Source organism: Mustelus asterias, chromosome 11, assembly GCF_964213995.1.
Source record: "Mustelus asterias chromosome 11, sMusAst1.hap1.1, whole genome shotgun sequence".
NCBI classification, from domain to species: Eukaryota; Metazoa; Chordata; class Chondrichthyes; order Carcharhiniformes; family Triakidae; genus Mustelus; species Mustelus asterias.
The window spans coordinates 2724956-2752004 of record NC_135811.1 but is presented as its reverse complement, the minus strand read 5'-3'; the positions used below and the strand labels follow the sequence as shown (position 1 = coordinate 2752004).

General features: G+C 45.7%; 1 protein-coding gene across 3 annotated transcripts in view; it reads right to left on the bottom strand.

The window, feature by feature from the left end:
* LOC144500311 (F-box/WD repeat-containing protein 1A-like) overlaps positions 1–27049 on the bottom strand; it is a 207141-nt gene that overhangs the window by 104148 nt on the left and 75944 nt on the right. For 2 of the 3 annotated variants that reach the window (XM_078223003.1, XM_078223005.1), the window contains exon 3: positions 14003–14080. The exons of the other annotated variant lie outside the window; for it this stretch is intronic. In XM_078223003.1, coding sequence (XP_078079129.1) covers positions 14003–14080 — 78 coding nt within the window. The remainder of the gene's footprint in view (positions 1–14002; positions 14081–27049) is intronic. 3 annotated transcript variants of the gene reach the window in all.

Here is a 27049-nt window from a genome sequence, read left to right as displayed (position 1 = left end):
GAGTTGAGGAGGAACTTCTTCACACAAAGGGTTGTGAATCTGTGGAATTCCCTGCCCAGTGAAGCAGTTGAGGCTACCTCATGGAATGTTTTTAAGGCAAGGATAGATACATTTTTGAACAGTAAAGGAATTAAGGGTTATGGTGAGTGGGCAGGTAAGTGGAGCTGAGTCCATGAAAAGATCAGCCATGATCTTATTGAATGGCGGAGCAGGCTCGAGGGGCCAGATGGACTACTCCTGCTCCTAGTTCTTATGTTCTTATGTTTTACCGAACTCGCTCTTCTTACCAAACTCTGTCCAAAACTGCACTCAGGTATGGTCGCACAGAGAGTGTCTGAATTTCTGTGTTCTGAATAAAGGGACTAGCTGAGCCCAATACAAGAACGCTGATGAGAGATACTAGGCTAACTGGTTTATAATTCTCTGCTTGCTCTCTTGCATTGCTTTAAAATATTGCAGTAACTTGAACAATTTTCCACTCTAGAGGAAAAGTTCCCAAATCGAGTGAGCTTGGATGTTTATGGTTAGGGTATCTGCAATGTTCTCAACCACTTCCTTTAAAATCCTGGGATGGAAACCATTTTGTCCTTCTTCATTACTGATAAACATAAGAACATAAGAAATAGGAGCAGGAGTAGGCCATCTAGCCCCTCGAGCCTGCCCCGCCATTCAATAAGATCATGGCTGATCTGACGTGGATCAGTACCACTTACCCGCCTGATCCCCATAACCCTTAATTCCCTTACTGATCAGGAATCCATCCATCCGCGCTTTAAACATATTCAGCGAGGTAGCCTCCACCACCTCAGTGGGCAGAGAATTCCAGAGATTCACCACCCTCTGGGAGAAGAAGTTCCTCCTCAACTCTGTCTTAAACCGACCCCCCTTTATTTTGAGGCTGTGTCCTCTAGTTTTAACTTCCTTACTAAGTGGAAAGAATCTCTCCGCCTCCACCCTATCCAGCCCCCGCATTATCTTATAAGTCTCCATAAGATCTCCCCTCATCCTTCTAAACTCCAACGAGTACAAACCCAATCTCCTCAGCCTCTCCTCATAATCCAAACCCCTCATCTCCGGTATCAACCTGGTGAACCTTCTCTGCACTCCCTCCAATGCCAATATATCCTTCCTCATATAAGGGGACCAATACTGCACACAGTATTCCAGCTGCGGCCTCACCAATGCCCTGTACAGGTGCATCAAGACATCCCTGCTTTTATATTCTATCCCCCTCGCAATATAGGCCAACATCCCATTTGCCTTCTTGATCACCTGTTGTACCTGCAGACTGGGCTTTTGCGTCTCATGCACAAGGACCCCCAGGTCCCTTTGCACGGTAGCATGTTTTAATTTGTTTCCATTGAGATAGTAATCCCATTTGTTATTATTTCCTCCAAAGTGTATAACCTCGCATTTATCAACGTTATACTCCATTTGCCATATCCTCGCCCACTCACTCAGCCTGTCCAAATCTCTCTGCAGATCTTCTCCGTCCTCCACACGATTCACTTTTCCACTTATCTTTGTGTCGTCTGCAAACTTCGTTACCCTACACTCCGTCCCCTCCTCCAGATCATCTATATAAATGGTAAACAGTTGCGGCCCGAGTACCGATCCCTGCGGCACGCCACTAGTTACCTTCCTCCAACCGGAAAAACACCCATTTATTCCGACTCTCTGCTTCCTGTCGGATAGCCAGTCCCCAATCCACTTTAACACACTACCCCCAACTCCGTGTGCCCTAATCTTCTTCAGCAGCCTTTTATGGGGCACCTTATCAAACGCCTTTTGGAAATCCAAAAACACCGCATCCACCGGTTCTCCTCCATCAACCGCCCTCGTCACATCTTCATAAAAATCCAACATGTTCGTCAAGCACGACTTTCCCCTCATGAATCCATGCTGCGTCTGATTGATCGAACCATTTCTATCCAGATGCCCTGCTATCTCCTCTTTAATAATGGATTCCAGCATTTTCCCTACTACAGACGTTAAGCTGACCGGCCTATAGTTACCCGCCTTTTGTCTCCTTCCTTTTTTAAACAGCGGCGTAACATTAGCCGTTTTCCAATCAACCGGCACTACCCCAGAATGCAACGAGTTTTGATAAATAATCACTAACGCATCCACTATTACCTCTGACATTTCTTTCAATACCCTGGGATGCATTCCATCCGGACCCGGGGACTTGTCCACCTTCAGTCCCATTAGTCTACCCAGCACTGCCTCTCTGGTAACATTAATCGTATTAAGTATTTCTCCTGCTGCCAACCCTCTATCGTTAATATTTGGCAAACTATTTGTGTCCTCCACCGTGAAGACCGACACAAAAAACGTATTTAAAGACTCAGCCATATCCTCATTTCCCACTATTAACTCCCCCCTCTCGTCCTCCAAGGGTCCAACATTCACTCTAGCCACTCTATTCCTTTTTATATATTTATAAAAACTTTTACTATCATTTTTTATATTAATTGCTAGCCTAGCTTCATAGTCTATCCTTCCTTTCTTTATCGCTTTCTTAGTCTCTCTTTGTTGTTTCTTAAATTTTTCCCAATCACTTGTTTCTCCACTATTTTTGGCCACTCTGTACGCAGCTGTTTTTATTTTAATACTCTCCTTTATTTCCTTCGTTATCCACGGCTGGTTCTCCCTTTTCTTACAATCCTTGTTTTTTGCTGGAATATCTTGCTTACATTTATTTTAGTGAGTCCCTGACCCTGACAGTAGCTTCTTTGGGATGTCCAGACTACTGAGCTCTTCCTCTGCTGTAAATACTGACACAGTGTAATTACGATGGCGTCACACGGTGGTGAAGAAAACATTTAGCACACTGGCCTTGGTCAGTCAAAACATTGAGTATAGGAGTTGGGACATTATGTTACAGTTGTATAAGTCATCGGTGAGGCCGCACTTGGAGTATTTTGCACAGTTTTGGTCACCCTGTTATAGGGAAGACACTGATAAACTGGAAAGAGTGCAAAGAAGGTTTACAGGGACGTTGCCAGGATTAATGGGCCTGAATTATAGGGAGAGGTTGGCCAAGCTAGCGCTTTATTCCTTGGAACGTAGGGGAATGAGGAGTGACCTTATTGAGGTGTATAAAATCATGAGGGGCATAGATAGGATGAACACACATAGTCTTTTTTCCCAGGGTCGGGGAATTGAAAACTAGAGGGCATAGGTTTATGGTGAGAGGGAAAGATTTAAAAGGGACCTGAGGGGCAACCTCTTCACGCAGAGGGTGGTGCGTATATGGAATGAGCTGCCAGAGAGAGTGGTTGAGACAGGTACAATAGCAACATTTTAAAAGCATTTGGATTGGTTCACCAAACTGGTAGCAATGTGATGGAGGAGGATTTCTTGGAATGAACAAGGGATAGTTTTCTTGATCAATATGTCGAGGAACCAACTAGAGAGCAGGCCATCCTAGACTGGGTATTGTGTAAAGAGAGGGGATTAATTAGCAACCGTGTGGTGTGAGATCCTTTGGGGAAGTGTGACCATAATCTGGTAGAATTCTTCATTAAGATGGAGAGTGACACAGTTAAGTCTGAGCTCGGGTCCTGAACTTGAGGAACGCTAACTTTGATGGTATGAGACATGCATTGGCTCGGTTAAGCTGGCAAAGGATACTTAAGGGTTGACAGTGGATAGGCAATGGCAAACATTTAAAGAACACATGGATGAACTTCAACAACTGTCCATCCCTGCTGGTGTAAGAGTAAAACGGGGAAGGTGGCTCATCCGTGGCTAACAAGGGAAATCAGGGATAGTGTTAAAGCCAAAGAGGAGGCAGAAAAATTGGCCAGAAAAAGCAGCAAACCTGAGGACAGGGAGAAATTTACAATCCAGCAGAGGAGGACAAAGGGTTTAATTCGGAAGGGGAAAATAGAATGCGAGAGCAGGCTTGCAGAAAGCATAAAAACTGACTGTAAAAGCTTCAATAGACATGTAAAGAGAAAAAGACTGGTGAAGACAAATGTAGGTCCCTTACAGTTAGAATCTGTAGAGGAAAACCAAAGAACTCGGGAGAAACCCACACAGCCATGAGGAGAATGTGCAAACTCCACACAATCATCCAAGCTGGAAATCGGACTCGGGTCCTGGCGCTGTGAGACAGCAGCGCTAACCACTGTGCCACCGTGCCACCCAGGACTCCAGGGCACCATAGCTCCAGGATATATTGCTGAAAAAAATTGCCACACTCATGAAATTGGCTACTTTTATGGCTCATCCATCTGCTCATCCCAATGTATATGAACGTTTAAATTCCCAATTAAAACCACTCTACCTTTGCTATATACTTGCCTAATCTCTGCATTTATACAATATTAGACAAGCTGCTATCTGCAGGAGTGCCTATACTCCCACTACAGTCTGAAATCCTTTTTGATTTTCTAATTCTCCCCATAAAGTCTTCTCTGCCCGCTTGCCTCTTGTTAGATTCTTTCTAGCCATTGAAGTCACTCCATCCTTAATCACTAAACTTACTCTATCCCCTCTGCCATTTTTCCTGTAGATCGTATAACCAGGTACCGTTAGTTCCCAGTCCTGATCATCTTGTAGCTATGTCTCAGTAACTGCCACCCTATACTCTTCATGTTGAATTTACACCTCATTTACAATTCATTCAATTCATTCTTCTCTATGAGTATCTATAAAGAATGTTTGTTTTGGTTACACACCCTAACCTGTCCTTCTGTTTGAATGTTTTACTCACATATTTCTTACTTCTCTCTCTCCTCGTTAAACTCCTTTGCATCTTTTAGATTTTCTTTGACCTGTTGTGCCTAAAGCACAATTTCTTACTATTTCTCCATGACCATCACCATTACTCATACCCCCACCCCCCGCAAAATTACTTACTAGTTTGAAGTGTTGAGGGACCCTTCACACTGAGAACAGGAGGAACCTCACCAATGGGTTTAGGGGAAACCTCATCACCGACTGTAGGGGGAGCCTTGACATTGAGTTCAGTGGAAACATTGACACTGGGTCCAGAGGAAATGTGGACACTGGGTCCAGAGGAGCCTAACCTCTGGGTGGGTGCTGGGGGAGTCTCGACAGTTCGCACGGAGGCCACTTTTAAGAATGATTCTATAAGACATCACAATGATCCTAAAAGCAAATTGAACATTAGTGTCTATATCTACCAGAAGCCCATTATATTCACAGCACTGGGTAGGTTTAACACACTACACTAATTAAGTGTCGCGCACATTAGATAATTAAATGAAAAACAAGCTTATTAAAAAAAACTATTTCCGCAGCTTGTTTAAATTGCTATCTGCCCACTGAACCCTCCGATTCCCAGATAGCTGTGGTGTGCTTTAGTTGAGTGACCCTCGTACTCGTCCTGGTGAGGCAAACTGCCTCACAAGAATATTGTTAATCGATTGTACCCGAGTTGTCAGCTTAAATGTATAAGACAGTAAAAGCAATTGATTGCGATCATTTTCCTATTTACTGATGTTATAAATCCACACTGACAATTCAAATTCAATTCCATGTTAGCCCCGGTATCACACTGGGGGGAAGCAAACAAGATTCAGGACTATTTTCACCACAGCTCACCAGGCAGGACAGTGGCACAGCGTTTGGCACTGCTGCTTCATAGTGCCAGAGATCCGGGTTCGAATCCCAGCTTGGGTCACTGTGCGGAGTTTGCACGTTTTCCCCATGTCTGTGTGGGTTTCCTCCCACAGTCCGAAAGACGTGTTGGTTAGGTGTATTGTCCATGCTAAATTGACCCTCAGTGTACCCGAACAGGCGCCAGAGTATGGCGATTAGGGGATTTTCACAGTAACTTTACTGCGGTGTTAATATGAGCCTACATGTGACTAATAGATAAACTTTACTTTTTATACTTGTGAGTCTGGTGTCGAATCCACTTCCTAGCTCACAGCTGCCTCTTTGATGGAACTGAACTGCAGCCAGCCTGGATTGGTAAAGTGAAAATTACTTAACTAAGTTTTTGAAGAAGTAACAGCGTGGTTTGATGAGGCATTCAAAGGGGAATGAAATTGTGCAGGATTATGGTGGGCAGGGGGGAGGCAAGGAAATGACATGGAGTGAACTGCTAATTCGGACAGCAGGCGCAGGTATGATGGGCTGAGTGTCCTCCTCCTGCACTGCAACAATTCTGAGATTTTGAGGACGTCCCAAAGTGCTTTGCAGCCAAAGAAATTATATTTGAGGGGTAGTTATTGTTGTAATCAGGCAGTCAATTTGCACACAGCAAGATCCCAAAAGCAAGTAAGATGCAAATGACCAAACAATGTGCTTCAGTGATGTTCATTGGGGGAGTAAATATCAGTGGGACACTGGGGAGAACACCCCTGCTCTTCTTCGAAATAAGCTGTGAAATCTTTCACATTCACCAGGATGGGTGTGGGATAGATCGCCGATCAAAACTCCGGAAATGCCTTCTCTGAATAATGAGAGGAAAAGTCAGCCAGAGTTCTCAATCTCCCACACTATCCAGAATCCCAACTGGTAGTTGTGTGTATTTGATATCCGGTGAGGACAGGATCAGTATCATAGCAAACCAGCCTCCTCACCCTGTCCCCTCATCATCAAATCCACTCCAGTCGCTCATGCGTTTAACTGACATGGAGAATGGACATTTAGTAGAGGCAACATTGGCAGCATAGGAACAACAGCAGGCCATTCAGTCTCTTGAGGCTGTTCTACTATGTATTTAGATCTACACCTTAACTCCATTGACCTGCCTTTGTTCTGTAACCTTGCGAGTATACTTTCCCAACAAAACTCTATCAGTGCCAGCTGACCTCCCAGCCTCGTCAGCTTTATGGGAGTTCCAGATTTTCACTCCCCTTTGTGTGAAGAATTGCTTCCTCACATCACCCCTGAACGGCCTTGCTCTCATTTCGAAGCATCGTCCCCTTCAGAGGGCGCTGATTACCCGTGGAAACTGGAACCCAGCCCAAGGCTGGAACCTTGAAGACTGGAAGAGTATAAAGAAAAGAAAGAGCTATAAAAAGATGCTCAGTGAATGCAGCAGATTCTCAATGGATTACAGCATCCATTAATCAATGAGGATAGTTTCTTTTTCTGTCGCCCTCTCTGATTTTGCTTCTGTCAGAGCAATCTGTCTTAGTTTGCTCATTGCTGACACATCTCCATAATGGACACAAGATGGTTAGAATATGGCAGCTGTTTGCTCACAGGATGGTTTCCATCCCCACTGGCCAGCACTGACAGCTTAAACAACTTTGGTTCAATCACTTAACTTACTGTGGTCACCCCCTGGGGGGAGGAAGTGTGAGAGGGGAAGGGGGGAAGGGTAGCTTTCCTTCTCTCTCCTGTAATGTGTGGAACCCTGTCCCCTTCTCACCTCACCCCAGATGGCTTTTCCCTATAAGATTGTGGGATTCACTTAAGAAGCAGATCTTTGAGGAGTTGTGTATGGAATTAAAAGGGAGAGAGTTTAATGGGGAGGTGTGCTGGGAGGTGGGGAGGTGTGCTGGGAGGTGGGGAGGTGTGCTGGGAGGTGAATGTTCCGAACGTCCTTGCTTCTCTCTGGCCTCTCTCATGCCTTCAGACTGCAGGATTCCAGCCAAACAACAGGCTCAATGGGATAGCTTCGAGCATTAAATTGGAGCTGGCTTGACGCTGACCAAAGTACCTCTGAAACAGTGTGCTCTGCCACTTTATCCATCACTGTCCACTTCTGTAGGCTGTCAAGTGGGCTGTGACAAAGGGGCTGCAGTGGGCACACACTGACCCCTGGTCAATTGCTTCGGACACAAAGTCTCCTCTCTCAATAATACCTCCATTAGCACAACATCCAGCCCATGTGCCATTGTCCTGCTCAACCAGTGGGATACGGACATCAAAATGAAAGGGAATGGCCATTCAGAACATCTTTTCACCAGTGCTGTGAAAGTGAAAGGGATTTATTTACTTTGGCAGCTGCTTGCTTCAGAATGTTTGTGTGTGTGTGTGTGTGAGGGTGTGAGGGTGTGTGTGAGTGTGTGCATGCGTGTGCTTTTGCGTGAATGTGTGCGCATATTCCTTAATACTAACCTTTCTAAGTAGTCCACACTGAACCTATTTATCCAGATAAGTTGCAGTCAGATCAAATGGTCCAGGTGGTTTATACATGGAATACAGATATCCAGGGATGAGCTATGGGCTGGAATCTAATTGAGGTGTTTGGATCGTTTGCATAAACCAACAAATGTTCAGGAGTCATCGACAGGCTGCCTCCGAATAAAGTGGTACAGGTAGTTTGGGGAGTGAGTTACAGACTGGAATCTAATCGAGGGGTTTGGGGTGGTTTATATATAGAATAACAGATACCCGGTAATGAGTTACAGACTGGAATCTAATCGAGGGGTTTGGGGTGGTTTATATATAGAATAACAGATACCCGGGAGTGAGTCACAGATTGGAATCTAATCGAGGGGTTCGGGGTGGTTTGTATATAGAATAACAGATACCCGGGAATGAGTTACAGACTGGAATCTAATCGAGGGGTTTGGGGTGGTTTATGTATAGAATAACAGATATCCGGGAGTGAGATACATACTGGAATCTAATCAAGGGGTTTGAGGTGGTTTACATATAGAATAACAGATACCCAGGAATGAGTTATAGACTAGAATCTAATCAAGGGTTCGAGGTGGTTTATACACAGAATAACAGATACCCGGGAGTGAGCTACAGACTGGAATCTAATAGAGGGGTTCGAGGTGGTTTATATACAGAATAACAGATACCCGGGGGTGAGATACATACTGGAATCTAATCAAGGGGTTTGAGGTGGTTTACATATAGAATAACAGATACCCAGGAATGAGTTACAGACTGGAATCTAATCAAGGGTTTGGGGTGGTTTATATATAGAATAACAGATATCCGGGAGTGAGTTACAGACTGGAATCTAATCAAGGGTTTGGGGTGGTTTATATATAGAATAACAGATATCCGGGAGTGAGTTGCAGACTGGAATCTAATCAAGGGGTTCAGTACACAAAGCAACTCTTCAAATACTGAGGCAGTGCATGTCCATGTACAGAAACATCCATGCAACATTCAAGCTCGGGCTGATAAAGGGCAAGTAACATTTATGTCACACAGGAGCCAGACGATGGCCAAATCCAACAAAAGAGAATCTAACCAATCCCCTTTGACATTCAAAAATAAAAACGTTGTCAAATCCCCCACCAAAAAACATCCTGATGACCATCGTTAACTCGAAATTTAACTGGAACAGCCACATAAATACAGGGGCAAAAAAGCTGGAACAAGAGTGTGCAACTCATCTCCAGACTCCCCAAAGCCTCTGCTGAAGACTACAAGACACGAGTTAAGAGTCTGATGGAATACTCTCCACTTGCTCGGATGAGCGCAGCTCCAACAATTCTCCAAAGCTCAACACCATCCAATCAATTAGAATCACCTCTTTAAACGCTCACTCCCTCCGAAACCAATGCAGTGGCAGCAGAGTGTGCCATCTACAAGATGCACTGCAGCCATTCACCAAAGCTCCTTTGACCTTTCAAACCTGCAACCACTACCACCTAGAGAGACAAGGGTGGCAGATGCATGGGAACAACACCACCACCTCCAAGTTTCCCTGTTGATCGCACACCATCCTGATTTGGAACTATATTGCTGTTCCTTCAAAGTCCTAGAACTCCCTTCCTAAAAGCAGTGTGGGTGTTCCAACACCAGATGGACTGCAGGAGGTCAAAAAGACAGCTCACCGCCACCTTCTCAAGGGCAATTAGGGATGGGTAATAAATGCTGGCCTGGCCAATGATGCTCATATCTCACAGACAAATATAAAATATAGCTAACAAGCAGTAAGGTATAGCAGGCTGAAATCTAATCAAGGGGCTCAGAAAAGATAGAGGCCGGAGCTCTCTGGCCATTCACACTCTGCCACCACTGTCACCAAGGATGGAGAATTTGGCGCTCAGTCAAATCTCCATTCGCTGCAGCGGGACTGGAGAATTGCAGCTGCATCCGACCCATAGGTAGAATAACACAACTGAGAGTGAGTAACAGACTGGAATTGAATGGTGACCGGGTCTGATGTGCCTGTGTTGTGTAAAAGGCTTTCCCCTATTGTAATTTCTTTCATTATAATAATGAGCTGGCACCCAAATTGCTCACTGCATCCACTCACACAAGAGGAGTGAGTTACAAGCCATCACAATTACTTGTCCTGCCAATTGCCCTCCCTTCCTGCTGGCACAAACTTTCTTTCACCATAGCCCCATCTCTTGTCCAAGTGACTGTTCCTCTTACCCTGATCTGTGATGTTGGTTGGGGCTCTCTGTGCTATTCATTCTCCCCGTGTCTGCATGGTTTCCTCCGGGTGCTCCGGTTTCCTCCCACAGTCCAAAGATGTGTGGGTTAGGTGGATTGGCCATGCTAAATTGACTGTAATGTCAGAGAGAGTAGCTAGGGCAAATATGTGGGGTTAGGGGAATATGGCCTGGGTGGGATTGTGCTTGGTGCAGACTCGATGGGCTGAATGGCCTCCTTTCGCACTGTAGGGATTCTATGATTCCAGACCTCTGGGTTCATGAGAGAAGCAAAGCTTCTTCTTGATCAGACATGCACATGCTTTGACGTCCCAGTTTGGGACCGCAGGACTTCAGGACAAAAATCTCCTTTCAATCCTTAGAGAAATGGACACTAATTACTGCTTCCTAGGGCCATCTACCTGAGCACAGACTGCAGCGTCAGTTCTCCATCTTCCTATCCTGTCTGGATTGTCTATAGATTGGGTCAACTCGTTGAGTTAGTTACACGCCACCTGGCATTGCTTTGTTTTTTAATAAATTACAGCTGTTGCTGCAATTGAAATGTACTTTATTGGCCATAATGTGCTTTTGGAAGTCCTGAGGTCAAAATCGGTGGCACAGCTTTGAACAAGAACAAAGTCCTTAAAATCCACCTCTTTGACCAGCTTTTGGCTATTTGCTCTAATAGCTCTTTCTCTGGTTTGTTGTCAAATTATCTGAGTGTCTGAAAACACTCCTATGAAGAGCCTCGAGATGTCTTATTACATCAAAGGTACTATATAAATGCAAGTTATTGCTGTAGATTTAAAGGTCAAGTTAATATTTCGGGTTATGGGGATAGGACAGGACCTGGGTGGGATTATGGTCGGTGCAGGCTCGATAGGCCAAATGGCCTCCTTCTGCACTGTAGATTGTATGATTCTATGAAGTATTTTGGTTTTAATAGGCTCTTGTCGAACTCAGTGAGGGGGATCCAGACACAAGAGTTCCATGGAGAAATCAAATGTGTTTTTGTACCCAGAGAGTAGTGTGAATGTGGAACTCACTGCCACAGGCAGTAATTGAGGTGGATAGCATAGGAGTATTGAAAGGGAATCAAGATAAACATGTGAGGGGGGGAAAGGGATAGAGGGATATGGTTATAAGGCGAGATGTGAGGCATAAACACCAGCACAGAGCAATGGGGCTGAATGGCCTGTTCTGAGCTGTACGTTCTACACAGTGCTTTTTAATCAGTTTGCATTATTATTACTCAGTATGAAATGAGATGGGAATAATTTGAACAGAATGTGCTCCTTCTGTGGAATCTTCCTTCTCCCTTAAACAAACCGGGGTGTCTCGTTCCACACAGTGTAAATCACCTTCAAGGCTTTGCTGTTCAGATTACAGGGGTGAGCTGTGAGGACACAGCACAGCAAGACAGCCTTTGAGGATTTCCATTTTCTCTCTCTTTTCACTGGCTATAACCTCTGACATGACTTTACTCCCAATGAGTTTAACAACATCATAAAAAGTAGCAGGGACAATTACAGCCAATTCTAACTCCTCCCCCACCCCACACCCTCCCTGAATAGTGGGAGGGGCAGTTTAAAGAATCCACAGGACAGTGCTCAACATTTTCAATGAGTCACCATAATCAAGTTCAGGACACTCCCATACATCTGCACCCCAGCACCCCAGTTAATCGACCTGTCAAGGTCTCTGCACATCCATCTTGGATCGTGCAGATGTGAGGTCCCCTACCTCATGCAACTTTCAAAGCTCTGTGATGGGGAGAGTGATCACCACTGGACAATCTGGATAACAATGGAACATTCCGTCTTTACAATATTTGCTTTCTGCCAAAACAAACAGATGGAACCTCATTGCATTTCAGTCAGGTCTCCGCACACTCCTTTCTGTCATTGCTCTTTTTTTGAGCAGGAGAGATGTGACAACCTCTGAACTCAGCTAGAAGCTCAGCATCATTTAAAATGTACAGCTATATGTAGGATTTGTTAAACAGGACGACCGAGCTTATGATGGTTTGAGATAAGATCTGTTTGTAGCTCACACTGGCTACTTTCTACAGAGCATTGTAGGGATGGGTCATATAAGCGTGTTACGGACAACACAACACAGACAATATGAGCAGCCTTTCTGTAGATATTCGGAAGAAAATTAAAACTATAGTATTAGAAAGAGCCTTGTCAGACAATTGTAGAAACTGTGGCACAAAGGACACATTTGACATATGGGGCAAATTTTCTTGTTCCGCACCAGCCATGGGAATCGTAGTGGGTGAGGGAAAAGTCCATTGACCTCATATGGGATTTTCCGTTTTCAGGACAAGCGTGGCTGGAAAATCCTGCACATTGTGACTGTATGTTAGCTGTGGCTCAGTAAGTTGCACTCCTGCCTCTGAATCAGAAGGTTGTTCATAGAAACATAAAAAATAAAAGCAGGAGGAGGCCATTCAGCCCTTCAAGCCTGCACCGCCATTCATTTTGATCATGGCTGATCATCAAATCTAATATTGGGCGGCACAGTAGCACAGCACCAGGGACCCGGACTCAATTCCCAGCTTGGGTCACTGGCCGTGCGGAGTCTGCACGTTCTCTCCGTGTCTGCGTGAATTTCCTCCGGGTGCTCCGGTTTCCTCCCACAGTCTGGTTAGGTGCATTGACCGTGCTAAATTCTCCCTCAGTGTACCCGAACAGGTGCCGAAGTGTGGCAACTAGGGGATTTTCACAGTAAGTTCATTGCAGTGTTAATGTAAGCATTCTTGTGACACCAATAAATAAACTTAAACTTAACATCCTGACCTCACCTTCTCCCTGCATACCCCTTGATCCCTTTAGCCTCAAGAGCTATATCTAATTCCTTCTTGAAATCACACAACGTTTTGGTCTCAACTACTTTCTGTGATAGTGAATTCCGCAGTTTCACCACTCTGGGTGAAGAGATTTCTCCTCACCTTAGTCCTAAATCCTTATCCTCAAAGTATAACCCCCTAGTTCTGGATTCCCCCAATCCTCACTCTCGGGGCTTTAGCACAAACTCCAGGCTGACACTCCAGCAGAGTGCTGCACTGTCAGAGGAGCTGTCTTTCTGATGAGGCATTGAACCAAGGTTCTATCTGTTCCCTCAGGTAGACATGAAAAACAATGGCAGCATTTTGGAGAAGAGCAGGGGAGTTTTCCTCAGTGGCTTGGCCCATATTTATCCAAAACTTAACTCCTGGTCTGGTTCCCTCCAGGCTGTGCCTGTCCCCAGTTCTGTAGCCTCTTCCAAGATCTCTCTGCTCTTTCAATCCTGGCCTCTTGCTTCTCTCTGACTGTCATAATGCAACCATTAATGGCACAAAACCCTAAGCTCTGGAATTACTTCCCTACCTCTTTCTTAATGATGCTCCTTAAAACCTACCTCTTTGATCAAGCTTTTGATCACCTGTCCTAATATCGCCTTATGTAACTCAGAGTCACATTTGCCTGATTATTTTCCTATGATGTGCCCTGTGACATTTTACAATGTTAAAGGTATTATATAAAATATTTTGTTGGTGTTGAATTCTAAATAGGAGTTAAGTCTTTCAGGAAAAGGTGAAAATTGAAGGTGATTTTTTGGAACATTAAGACCATCAATCAACACAAGTGCTCCACACTGACATGTTTTCCAATGATTCATTCTTTAGCAGCGTTGGAGCCAGTGTCATTTCCAAACCTCCCACTTCATACCTGTCGCTGTTCATTCTTCTCAGGGATGGTCTTCTTGGGAGGTTGTTCATTGTTGCAGGCATCCTTCTCGGAGGCACTCTGCAAGGACAAGTGGAGATGATGAAACAAGCTCTGGCTCGGAGGTGAGAAGACAATTGGCAAAGTGGCTGAGGGGAGATGAGAAGAAATCATTTTTACCCAAAGATGTGCAGGTGAGTTTATTTAGTCCCAAGATCTACAGTTTAAGCGGATTGGCCATGCTAAATTGCCCCTTAGTGTCCAAAGATGTGTAGGTTAGATGGGTTAGCAGTGTAAATACATGGGGTTACGGGATAAGGTCTGGGTAAGATGTTATGTCAGTAATTCAGTGCGGACTCGATGGGTCAAATGGCCTGGGCATTGTAGGGATTCTACGTTCTATGTTCAAAGTGTGGTTGTGATTTGAAATGTTCTCTCAAGAGCGGTGGAAACAGGGGGAATTAGATGAATACATGAAAGAGAAAGATTTGCAGTGTTTATGGAGAAAGGCTGGGGGGGGGGGGGGAGGGGGCGGGGGAGGGGAGTGGGGCTATTCTACCACATATAAGGACAAAAGCAGCAGACACATGGGAACACCAACACCTGCAAGTTCCTCCACAAGCCACTCCCCATTCTGACTTGGCAATATATCGCCGTTCCTTTATTGTTTCCGGGTCAAAATCCTGGAACTCTCTCCCTAACAGCACGGTGCGTGTACTACATGCAGGAACTGCAATCGTTCAAGTAAGCAGTTCAGCATCACCTTCTTAAGGGGCAATTAGGAATGGGCAATAAATGCTGATTTAGCTAGTGATACCCACATGCTGTGAAAAAGTGAAAACAAGAGTTGGCACAGACATGATGGGCTGAATGGTCTCCTTCTGTGTTGCAAGGTTCTAAGGCTAGTAATACACAAGCTCTTAGGGTCATGCTACTAGAACTACAAATAAATGTAGCACTGTACACACCCTGGCCCATGTCTATATCTAAATATTGCAAAAAATGGGACACATTCCATATCCGTTCTGCAAACGTCATAGCCAACTTTCTGTAGCAAACTTCAAAGGAAAATATAAAGAGACCAAGGAACTCTCCAGGGATGTAAACTACAAGAGCCAAAATGTCAGAGGTCTCTTACCTGACATTTGTATAAACTCTCAACAGCAATTCGATTTTGTTACCTGAAAGGGCTCTTTTAAAGAGGTAACAGAGGCACAATGGGCCAAATGGCTTCCTCTCATGCTGCATCATGCTAGGGAAAACAGACTTAGTACTATTCTAAAAAGGTGGGACAAGCGCAAATGTCAAACTGACAAGGACGTTGCCTAGCATCTTGAAGGGAAGTAATATTAGTTGCAATTGGAACTCAGGAAGGAACAGAGAAACAGGAAGAGGCCATTCAGCCCCTCAAGCCTGTTCCACTATTTAATCAGATCAAAGCTGATGGGTGCAATCTTACCTGCTGTTCATGTCACGTTTATGGGGCTGCATGGTGGCACAGTGGTTAGCACTGCTGCCTCACAGCGCCAGGGACCCGGGTTCAATTCCTGTCTTGGGTCACTGTCTGTGCAGTCTGCACGTTCTCCCCGTGTCTGCGTGGGTTCCCTTTGGGTGGTCCGGTTTCCTCCCACAATCCGAAAGATGTGCTGGTTAGGTGTATTGACCATGCTAAATTCTCCCTCAGTGTACCCGAACAGCGCTGGAGCGTGGCGACTAGGGGATTTTCACAGTAACTTCATTGCACTGTTAATGTAAGCTTACTTGTGACACCAATAAATAAACTTTTAAAAATGCTCCCACTGCAGTAAAGTCAGAGAATTTGGTGGCCTGCCAAATCTCCGCTCACTGCGGGGGGATGGGAAAATCCTGTCGGCATGAATGGTGGTTAAGATTCCGGCCAATGTGTTTGAATTCCATAATCCACAATCTTTACCCAACAAAAGTTTTAGCAGCATCTGTGAAGAGAGAAGTAGAGTTAAGGTGAAACTCTCTCCGCCGATGCTGTCAGATTCATTGAGAATTTCCTGCATCGTTTATTTTTATTGCAGATTTCCAGCATCCACGGTGTTTTGCTTTTCTAAAAGTCTGATCAGTCTCAGTTAAAGGCTTCGTCGCTTTTTGAGGGAGATTTCCAGATTTCCACTACCTTTTGTGTGAAGAAGTGCTTGATACGTCACCCTTGAATGAACCTGGCTCGAATTTTTAAACGTTGCCCCTCGCTCTGGTCGCCCACCCCAGTAATCTGGGGCCATTGTTTTCATGTTGCTCTGACAGAGGAGCCAAGATGAAGAGTCAGCTTGTGGGAAGCTAATTGGCAGGAATTCAAGGTCATAGAATCATAGAATCCTACAGTACAGAAGGAGGCCATTCGGCCTATCGAGTCTGTACTGATCACAATCCCACCCAGGTCCTATTCCTGTAACCCCACGCAGTTACCCTGCTAATCCCCCTGAGACTAAGGTCATTTTAGCATGGCCAATCAACCTAACTCGCACATCTTTGGACTGTGGGAGGAAACTGGAGCACCCGGAGGAAACCCATGCAGACACAGGGAGAAAGTGACCCAATGCAGACACTGACAGTGACCCAAGGTCGGAATTGAACCCTGACACTGTGAGGCAGCAGCGCTAACCACTGAGTCACTGTGCCGCCCCATTCGGAAGCTGGTGGCTTAAGAGATGCCAAACTTGGTTTTAACAGCCAACTGACTATTCATTCTCAGGGTGTGATTATCATGGGTAAAGCCACTATTGATTACTTGCCCATAGTTTTCCTTAGCTAGATAACATAGACCACTTCAGAGGGCTGTAAAGAGTCAACCACATTGGTGTAGGTCTGGAGTCACATCGAGGCTCAGGCTGGATAAGGACAGAAGGTTTCCTTCCCTAAAGGACATTGGTGGACCAGTTGGGGTTATTATGAATCAGTTGAAGACTGTAACCCCTGTCACAAGGATGGAATGAGTTGAGAGACAAAGCTTCATAAACCCACATGTGATTGGAATAAGTTAAGCAGCAATGGGTGAGAAAGGGAGTCACAGTAAAGTGACCTGGCTGTGGAGTGGAGTGCACATAGGCAGGATGGAAATGTGACTTCTGTGTGGGGCACAAGATATTCTGTAAATCAGTGAGCTCAAACCCCCTCTGTAAACCCTCATACGTGCATACTGAGGTATAACAGTGATCTGAGCAGAAAAGACAAAAAAGAATTGGAGAATTGCAGAGTCTAATAGCTGCTAAATGTGACAGCTCAGAAGAAATAAATCCCAGAGATATTGCTGTAATCCTTTAACCTGATGATGCAACCTCACTGACTCCACTGAAGGATATGACTTGTGGGCTGATGCTGGGTGTGTGAAAATGAAGCTGTTTCGCAGTGCAAGACAGAAACATCCGTGTGAAAACTGATTTCAACGAATGGACGTTCATATTCTGCGATATTGCTGCAGTGGAAAATCAGCTGGGGAGAAAACAACAGTGAATTTTACAGCTCAGAATCAGGCCATTCAACCCAACTGTCCTGTACTGACATTTGTGCTCCAAATGAGCCTCCTTCCACCTTCTGTCATAGAATCATACAGTGCAGAAGGAGGCTACTTGGCCCATCAAGTCTGCACCGACCACAATCATAGCCAGGCCCTATCCCCATAAACCCATGCATTTGCCCTCGCTAATCCCCTTGACGCTAAGGGGCAATTTAGTCACGGCCAATCCACCTAACCCGCACATCTTTGGACCGTGGGAGGAAACCGGAGCACCCGGAGGAAATCCACGCAGACACGGGGAGAACGTGCAAACTCCGCACAGACAGTGACGGAATCGAACCCGGGTCCCTGGCACTGTGAGGCAGCAGTGCTAATCACTGTGTCACTGTGCTGCCCCGTTATCTAAACCTAATGACATAACCTTCCCTCCCTTTCGCCCCCATGTACTGATCTAGCATTCCTTAAATGCATCCGTGCTATTACACCAGGATAGATGCTGGAAATTAGAATCACTTCCTTTCATTGTATTAAAAATCTATCAAAATTAGTCAGCGAACCCTGCAGATGAATGAATCGGGCAGCATGGGTTTGCGTGTGCGTATGATTTGTGTTTTTGAGGAGATGGACAGACTCATTATGAAAGCAGGATCAGGGTTCTGCCCAGTGACTGGTTCTCTCGGTGAGGATCCGACATTCTTGCAGCTGAGCTTCTCCAACAAAGCCCTGAGCACCAAGCTCTTTACATCACTGCACTCATTCATCATCCTGAAGTTAATTGGTGTAGGCTTTAAGCAAATTTCATACACATCTCAAAGAAGCTAGCGACAGCTACTCCTGACCCCTCTGCCATACGGTGCTATTGATTAACCCGGATCTAAGGCAGAACTTGGTTTGGGGGGGGGGGGGGGGGGGGGGGGGGCGGGGGGGGGGGGCAGATTCAATGATGAAGGGTGGGCAAGTTTGGTGTTGAGAAGAATAAAATAATGCAAAGGATAATTATCTTCATTAACCTGGCAAGGGATGGGAGGGCTGCGCTGAAACTGCAGTTGGCTGGGAGGCTGACTGCTCCCCACCTGACTCGGGAGGTGACGAACAGAAGGGCTCCTTGGCTGCCCAATGGTGACATTCAATTTCTACCTAGCAACAACAACTTGCAATTATATAGCAGCTTTAATACAGTAAGTGACCCAGGACGCTTCACCACCGAAGCGTTATCGGCCAAAATATGACACTGAGCTCATAGGAGACATTGGGAGAGGTGACCAAATGCTTGGTCAGAGAGGCAGGTTATTAAGAAGAGTCGTACAAGAGGAGGGTGAGGTAGAGAGGCAGGGGGTTTCGGGGGGGGGATTTCCACTACTTGGGTCCCGGGCAGCTGAATGTATGGGTGCCAGCGATTAAAATCGAGGTTTGTTCTAGAGGCCAAAATTGGAGGTGCACAGAGATCTCAAAGCGCCGCTGGAGTGGAGGAAATTTCAGAGATTGGGGGACGAAAACTTGGTAAAGTCGGGCGTGAGGCAAGTAACGCGATCCGCACCCGTATCCACGCTGGTTCCCCCTTTACCAAGGCCCGAAAATGGCCGCCATTGGTACTGCGCCCAGAACGGGCATAACATGGGCTGCAGGCCCAAACTTACCGGCACTTCCCCTTTACCACCGTGTTCGCCCACCCAGAATCGGCGCAAAACAGACATGGTCTGCAAAGGTCCAATTCGGGCGCTCCAGCTTCTGAGGAGGTAAGTTCCGAGCATCCAACAGCTCTCTGACTCAGATCAGGAGTGGAGGTGGGTCAGATGGCTCCACTCAGATCAGTGGAGGGGTCCACTACCACTCTGCGTGTGATCAGTGGGGGGGAAGGAGGGCAGGGGTCTGTGATCTGTCTGGGTAGTGGGGGAGGTGAGGGGATAAGGGGGCCATTAATGTTGTGGGGGTGGGGCAATGTATGTGGCGGCCGGGGGGAGGCATTATCCGGCCCGGGAGCAATGTGGCAGGGGAGCGTTCTTCCATCTTTTTTTTCTGCGCGTGCACAGTTGGAGTCTCCGATCGGAGCTGCAGGGTTTTGGGCATGTTAAGCCCCACCCTTGGGTTCTACAGCACAATTCGGAATCGCTGATATTTTTGCAGACAGAGTGCACATGGGGGTGCCTGAGAATGGGTCTAAAAGTCGGATCTGAAACACTCCCAGTTTCAAGTCCACCCAGCACTTAGAATCAAAATGGTAAAATAGGGCCCGTATAGAGGTGAGGCCATGGCGGGATTTGAATATAAGGATGACTATTTTCATATTGAGGTGTTGCCAGACCAAGGGCAATGTAGGCCAATGAAGACGGGGGTGATGAGTGAGCGGAACCTGGTGTAAGTTGGGATCCTGAACTCAAGTTTGTTTGTATCTGCAGTGAAAGTCATTGCACGGTGATAACCTGGGACAGGTCTCTGCAAAAACAGCAAAGCGGCAGGGCAAGGAGGGAAAGCCCTTCTCCATGTCGCATTTGATGGTTGTGTATGGTCTCAGCCATAGTGAGAAAAAGGGGGGGTCATTCAGAGGTCAGCCATCTTCTCCTTATAAGGAGAGCTACAAAAATGGAAGGGGAGTTGCCTAGCTGCTCCAATCCTGCCCTTACTTAGTCTCAGTGATGGGTTAGAGAGCAGTAATAAAAGGAACAACTGATCAACTGTCACCAATTCACAGAGACACAGCAATATAAACCAACATACAAAGGTCAGGGCTGGAACAGCCTCTCAGCCTATTCTCACATTCCTGTGGAAACACTGCTTTGAAAGCTTTTTCCATCACTGATGCCTTGTAACTATTGCTTTCACATTGTGGATTACGTAATGGCAACACCCTGCTCTTCTGAAGCTGAAGAATGGGTACTTGTGCTGACAAAACCATCAACCTTGGTTCAGAAGATGGCACTGTCACTTCTGAGTCTGAACATCCTGGGTTCAAGCCCTAGTCCAGAGATTTGAACGTATAATCATGGCTGAGGGAATGCTGCTCGGTCTGAGGTGCGGATGTTTTCAGGTCTTAATCGAATGCTCTGCATGCCCTCTGGCAATATGAAAGATCCCACCCTACTATTTCCAAGGACATGCGTGAGTGATCCCCTGGTTAATATTTATCCTGTAACTAACATCAGCAAACCAGATCAACTGGACATTTACTTCAATTGCTGTTTTCAGAATGTTTCTCACACAAAACTGACCGAACTTCCAAATTAACTCCTGGGGATATTCTGACAATTTGTATAAGTGCGGTTTTTTTCTTTCTGAGTCTACAGTGTGGTTTTCCAGGGACTGACTTTGTGTCTAGTGCTGGAAGCCCTCAAGCAGATGGTGTGTCTGAGACTCGCCTTCTCTACAATGAGACAAGGTGACCCAGAAACACAACGATACAAGTGATACACTCCCTGTGCCTCAGTCCCACTGGCTGAAACTTCCTGCTCATGTCATGGATGAGGCAGAATGACTAAATCCTGCAGTGTGTTACCTTACTTCCTACAATATTGTTTGCCTGTGGGCATTTCACCCCATCTTCTAGGTGAGATGTTATAGCAACACCTTGTTGGTCCTCTCAGGTGGAAGTTAATGATACTGCGACCTCACTGATATCCTGAGGTCAATATTTATTTCACCCCATACAGCCTCACTGTGATTTGTTTGAGGACCAAATCATTCGAACCAAATGAGGTTTGAAAGGTTCTTAATTTTTCAGGGTCTGTGATCCTGCAAGGTCACAGAGCAGAAACGTTAGCTCTGCTTTTCTCTCCACAGATGCTGCCTGACCTGCTGATTATTTCCATCGCTTTCTGTTTTCATTTCAGTCTACCAGCAGGGTGGCACGGTGGCACAGTGGTTAGCACTGCTGCCTCACAGCACCAGGGACTGGATTCAATTCCCGGCTTGGGTCACTGTCTGTGCAGAGTCTGCACATTCGCCCCCGCGTCTGTGTGGGTTTCCTCCGGGTGCTCTGGTTTTCTCCCACAGTCCGAAAGACGTGCTGGTTAGGGTGCATTGGCCATGCTAAATTCTCCCTCAGTGTACCCGAACAGGCACCGGAGTGTGGCGACTCGGGGATTTACACAGTAACTACATTGCAGTGTTAATGTAAGCCTACTTGTGACACTAATAAATAAAAAAAACTGCAGCATTTTGCTTCTGTCACAGTGATTGATAAATAGTGGCCTCAGGATATCGGTGCGGCCGCAGGGTCATTTACTTCCAACTGAGAGGACCAACAAGGTGTTGGTTTAACATCTTACCTAGAAGATGGCACCTTTCACTGTGCAACATTCCCTCAGTACTGCACTGGAGCGCAGGTGGGGTTTATTGATGCTTGCATCTTTGGAAGGGAAATTGAAGCAACAACCTGCTGGATCAGAGGTAAGAGTGTAACTGACAGAGCTGGCACTATACAAGGTGTTGTTGGTTTACATTGACCTGGGGGCTGCCAGGAGCTAACTAAGAGTGTACATTTACACAAAAAATGCCAAGCAGCAGTAACTGTGCAGAACTAGAGAGGAAAGTGATCTATATAAAGGACCATAGGGACAGGAGAAGGCTATTCAGTCCCTTGAGCTTGTTCTGCTGTTCATCTGCTAAGATCCTAAATGAATATTTCTCTTCAGTATTTACTGTTGAGAAAAGCTTGGATGTTAGGGAACTTGGGGAAATAAATAGTGATGCCTTGAGGAGTGTACATATTACAGAGAAGGAGGTGCTGGAAGTCTTAAAGCGCATCAAGGTAGATAAGTCCCTGGGACCCGATGAAGTGTATCCCAGGACATTGTGGGAGGCTAGGGAGGAAATTGCGGGTCCCCTAGCAGAGATATTTGAATCACTGATAGTCATGGGTGAGGTGCCTGAAGATCGGAGAGTGGCAAATGTTGTGCCTTTGTTTAAAAAGGGCTGCAGGGAAAAGCCTGGGGACTACAGGCCAGTGAGCCTCACATCTGTGGTGGGTAAATTGTTGGAAGGTATTTTGAGAGACAGGAACTACAGGCATTTAGAGACGCAAGGACTGATTAGGGACAGTCAACATGGCTTTGTGAGTGGAAAACCATGTCTCACAAATTTGATTGAGTTTTTTGAAGGGGTAACCATGAAGATAGGTGAGAGCAGTTGATGTTGTCTACATGGACTTTAGCAAGGCCTTTGACAAGGTACCGCATGGTAGGTTGTTGCATAAGATTAAATCTCACGGGATCCAAGGTGAGGTATCTAAATGGATACAAAATTGGCTTCTTGACAGAATGTGGAGATGCCGGCGTTGGACTGGGATAAACACAGTAAGAAGTCTCACAACACCAGGTAAAGTCCAACAGGTTTATTTGGTAGCAAAAGCCACTAGCTTTCGGAGCGCTGCTCCTTCGTCAGTTCTTGACAGAAGCCAGAGGGTGGTTGTAGAGAGTTGTTTTTCAAACTGGAGGCCTGTGACCAGCGGTGTGCCTCAGGGATCAGTGCTGGGTCCACTGTTATTTGTCATTTATATTAATGATTTGGATGAGAATATAGGAGGCATGGTTAGTAAGTTTGCAGATGACACTAAGATTGGTGGCATAGTGGACAGTGAAGAAAGTTATCTCCAATTGCAATGGGATCTTGATCAATTGGGCCAGTGGGCTGACGAATGGCAGATGGAGTTTAATTTAGACAAATGCGAGGTGATGCATTTTGGTAGATTGAACTAGGGCAGGACTTACTCAGTTAGTGGTAGGGCGTTGGGGAGAGTTACAGAACAAAGAGATCTAGGGGTACATGTTCATAGCTCCTTCAAAGTGGAGTCACAGGTGGACAGAGCGGCATGCTTGGTTTCATCGGTCAGAACATTGAATACAGGAGTTGGGACGAATTGTTGAAGTTGTACAAGACATTGGTAAGGCCACACTTGGAATACTGTGTGCAATTCTGGTCCCCTATTATAGAAAGGATTTAAACTAGAAAGAGTGCAGAAAAGATTTACAAGGATGCTACTGGGACTTGATGGATTGAGTTATAAGGAGAGGCTGGATAGACTGGGACTTTTTTCTCTGGAGCCTAGGAGGCTGGGGGTGATCTTATAGAGGTCTATAAAATAATGAGGGGCACAGATCAGCTAGATAGTCAATATCTTTTCCCAAAGGTAGGGGAGTCTAAAACTAGAGGGCATAGGTTTAAGGTGAGAGGGGAGAGATACAAAAGTGCCCAGAGGGGCAATTTTTTCACACAGAGGGCGGTGAGTGTCTGGAACAAGCTGCCAGAGGTAGTAGTAGAGGCGGGTACAATTTTGTCTTTTAAAAAGCTTTTAGATAGTTACATGGGTATGATGGGTATAGAGGGATATGGGCCAAATGCGGCAATTGGGATTAGGTTAGGGGTTTTAAAAAAAAGGGCGGCACGGCCAAGTTGGGCTGAAGGGTCTGTTTCCATGCTGTAAACCTCTATGACTCTATGTTCAGATCGATCATGGCTGACCTGTATCTTAACTCACTTCATCTGGTCCAGTTTCATAACCTTTGGGTACTCAGTATTATGAGGGGAGAACAATCATTTGGTCAAAAATGTTTTTAAAGGAGGGGAGATGGGTAGAGAAGTGAAGAGGTTTAGGGAGGGAACGTACACAATTAGGGATGCAAAGAGTCCATGACTTTGTACGATGAAGTGGTAACTGAATGGTTTATTGGTGTGCAGAGAGAGAGGGTCAGGAAACAAGGATTCAGCTCAGTCTTGTTTCTCTCATTCTCATCCGTGAACATAAAAATAAAATGTGTGTCACTTTACTGCCCAAACCGCTGCAATATGATATTAGGCTTCTCTGTTACAAACTGCAACTCGGCTCCACAGAAATTCCAATATCAAACATTACTGATGCCAAGCTGTGGAGGATTTTATTTTTAAGACATAAATCATATTCCAAAACATAAAATGATTGCTTTCTAAGAACGGAAGAAATAGGAGCAGGAGTAGGCCAGAGAACCATCCAGCCTGCACTATCATTACAATCATGCCTGAGTTTTAATATCAATCCAGTTTCCCTCCCTATCCCTTGACTCCCTCATGCCCCAACAATGATCTTTGGTGACATTTTTTTCTCTGTTAAAGATGTAAATGCGAGTGGTTGTTGCGCACAACAAGAGTGGAATTCGCCGGCCGCGCTGCTCTGAAAGCCGAACTGTCAATGGGGTTTCGCATTGCCTGCAACCCGCTCGCTAAAATTCCAATGGCAGGCGGGAGGGGAGAATTCCTGCCCAAGTTTCACAGCACTTTGAGATGTCTCGGTGTAATTGTTGCGAAGGAGTTCAGTTACTAGTGGTGTACCGCAAGGATCTGTTTTGGGGCCACTGCTGTTTGTCATTTTTATTAATGACTTGGATGAGGGCGTGGAAGGATGGATTAGTAAATTTGCGGATGACACTAAAGTCGGTGGAGTTGTAGACAGTGCGGAGGGAAGTGGCAGGTTACAGAGGGACATAGATAAGCTGCAGAGCTGGGCTGAGAGGTGGCAAATGGAGTTTAATGCGGAAAAGTGTGAGGTGATTCACTTTGGAAGGAGTAACAGGAATACAGAGTACTGGGCTAATGGTAAGATACTTGGTAGTGTGGATGAACAGAGGGATCTGGGTGTCCATGTGCATAGATCCCTGAAAGTTGGCACCCAGGTTGATAGGGTTGTTAAGAAGGCGTACGGTGTGTTAGCTTTTATTGGTAGAGGGATTGAGTTTCGGAGCCAGGAGGTCATGCTGCAACTGTACAAAACTCTGGTGCGGCCGCATTTGGAGTATTGCGTACAGTTCTGGTCGCCGTATTAAAGGAAAGATGTGGAAGTGTTGGAAAGGGTGCAGAGGAGATTTACCAGGATGTTGCCTGGTATGGTGGGAAAATCGTATGAGGAAAGGCTGAGGGGCTTGAGGTTGTTTTCGTTAGAGAGAAGAAGGTTAAGAGGTGACTTAATAGAGGCATACAAGATGATCAGAGGATTAGATAGGGTGGATAGTGAGAGCCTTTTTCCTCGGATGGTGTTGGCTCGCACGAGGGGACATAGCTTTAAATTGAGGGGTGAGAGATGTAGGACAGATGTTAGAGGTAGGTTCTTTACTCAGAGCGTAGTAAGGGCGTGGAATGCCCTGCCTGCAGTAGTGGTGGACTCGTCAACGTTGAGAGCGTTCAAGTGGTTATTGGATAAACATATGGATGATATTGGAATAGTGTAGATTAGAGGGGCTTTAGATTGGTACCACTGGTCGGCGCAACATCGAGGGCCGAAGGGCCTGTACTGCGCTGTAATGTTCTATGTTCTATGTTCCTCATCTTCATCGTCAGTTCCCTCAATATTGGTACAAAAGGAGGTTATTCAGTCCCTCAAGCCCGTTCCTCGACTCAATTGACCATTATTGCTCTGTACCTCAATCCCATTTACCTACAGTTCATACCTTACCCCTCAATACTTGACTCCAGTCAAACTCGAGCAATCTCAGGCCTAAACATTTCAAATGATCACCAACATCCACAGACATTTTGGGGGAGAGTGTTCCACATTTCCACCTTGTGTGAAGAATTGCTTCCTGAATTCACTCCTCATTTGAGATAAGGATCCTTTGATGTGGATTCACTGACCAGAGGAATGCAGCTAGCTGACAGAATCCCCTGATCATTTTATACACTTTGATTAGGTTTAAACACAAGGGAATACAAGACACACTAATGGAATCTGGGCTCATAATTTAACCTTTTATGCCCCAGTATCTTTCTGATGGACCTGCACTGCATCCCATTCATGGCATCATCTTCACTTAGTGATGTATTAATTTCTCAAAGTAAGTTATACTGCAATTCAGCCTTCAGACGGCAAACATATTTCTTAAATCAAATATCATTATTATTATAACATTTCTCAACATACAAATCTGAGGGCTTTCAAACAGCCCAGTTCATCAGCATAGAGAAAGTTGTGTGCTGTCCAGAGGCAATGCTGGAACAGTGAAGCAGCGACACAGACAGAGATTATCAACAAGGATGAACAGCAGAAACAAGCAACGCTCCTCAGGAACAGATGCACTCAATAGCTCTGATTCAACAACACTGGTTTAAAAGCTCACAGGTTTAAGTCCAGCAACAGGAACTGAGTATATAATCGAGTCAGCCACTCCCGGTGCAGTACTGAAGGAGCTCTGCACTGTTGGAGGAGTCATGCTTGACAGCAGATCGCTGGGACCAGGCTGCTGCTCACAGAGATTGTCAGTCTGGATTATGCGCTCAGGTTTCTAGAGTGGGACACGTAAACACAACATACCAACTCAGGGGTGAAATCACAACCCACTGAGAGCAGCACAGACCTGATGGTCGAATGGCCAGCTTGTGTTGTAGACTCTGAAATTTTATGTAATTGTTAATCGGGGGTGGCGGGGGGGTGGGGGGGGTGGTGGTGGTAGCAGTGGGGGGGCTGGTGGCGGAGGGTTTCCAGAGGCCTGTATGATCAATTACTCAGTGGTTTCTGCACAATGTTTACCCTTGCTGAATGGTGAATCAAGCATTACCACCTTATCAAGCTGGCATCACTGACGTTGCCCAACCGCCATTTCTGCTGACTT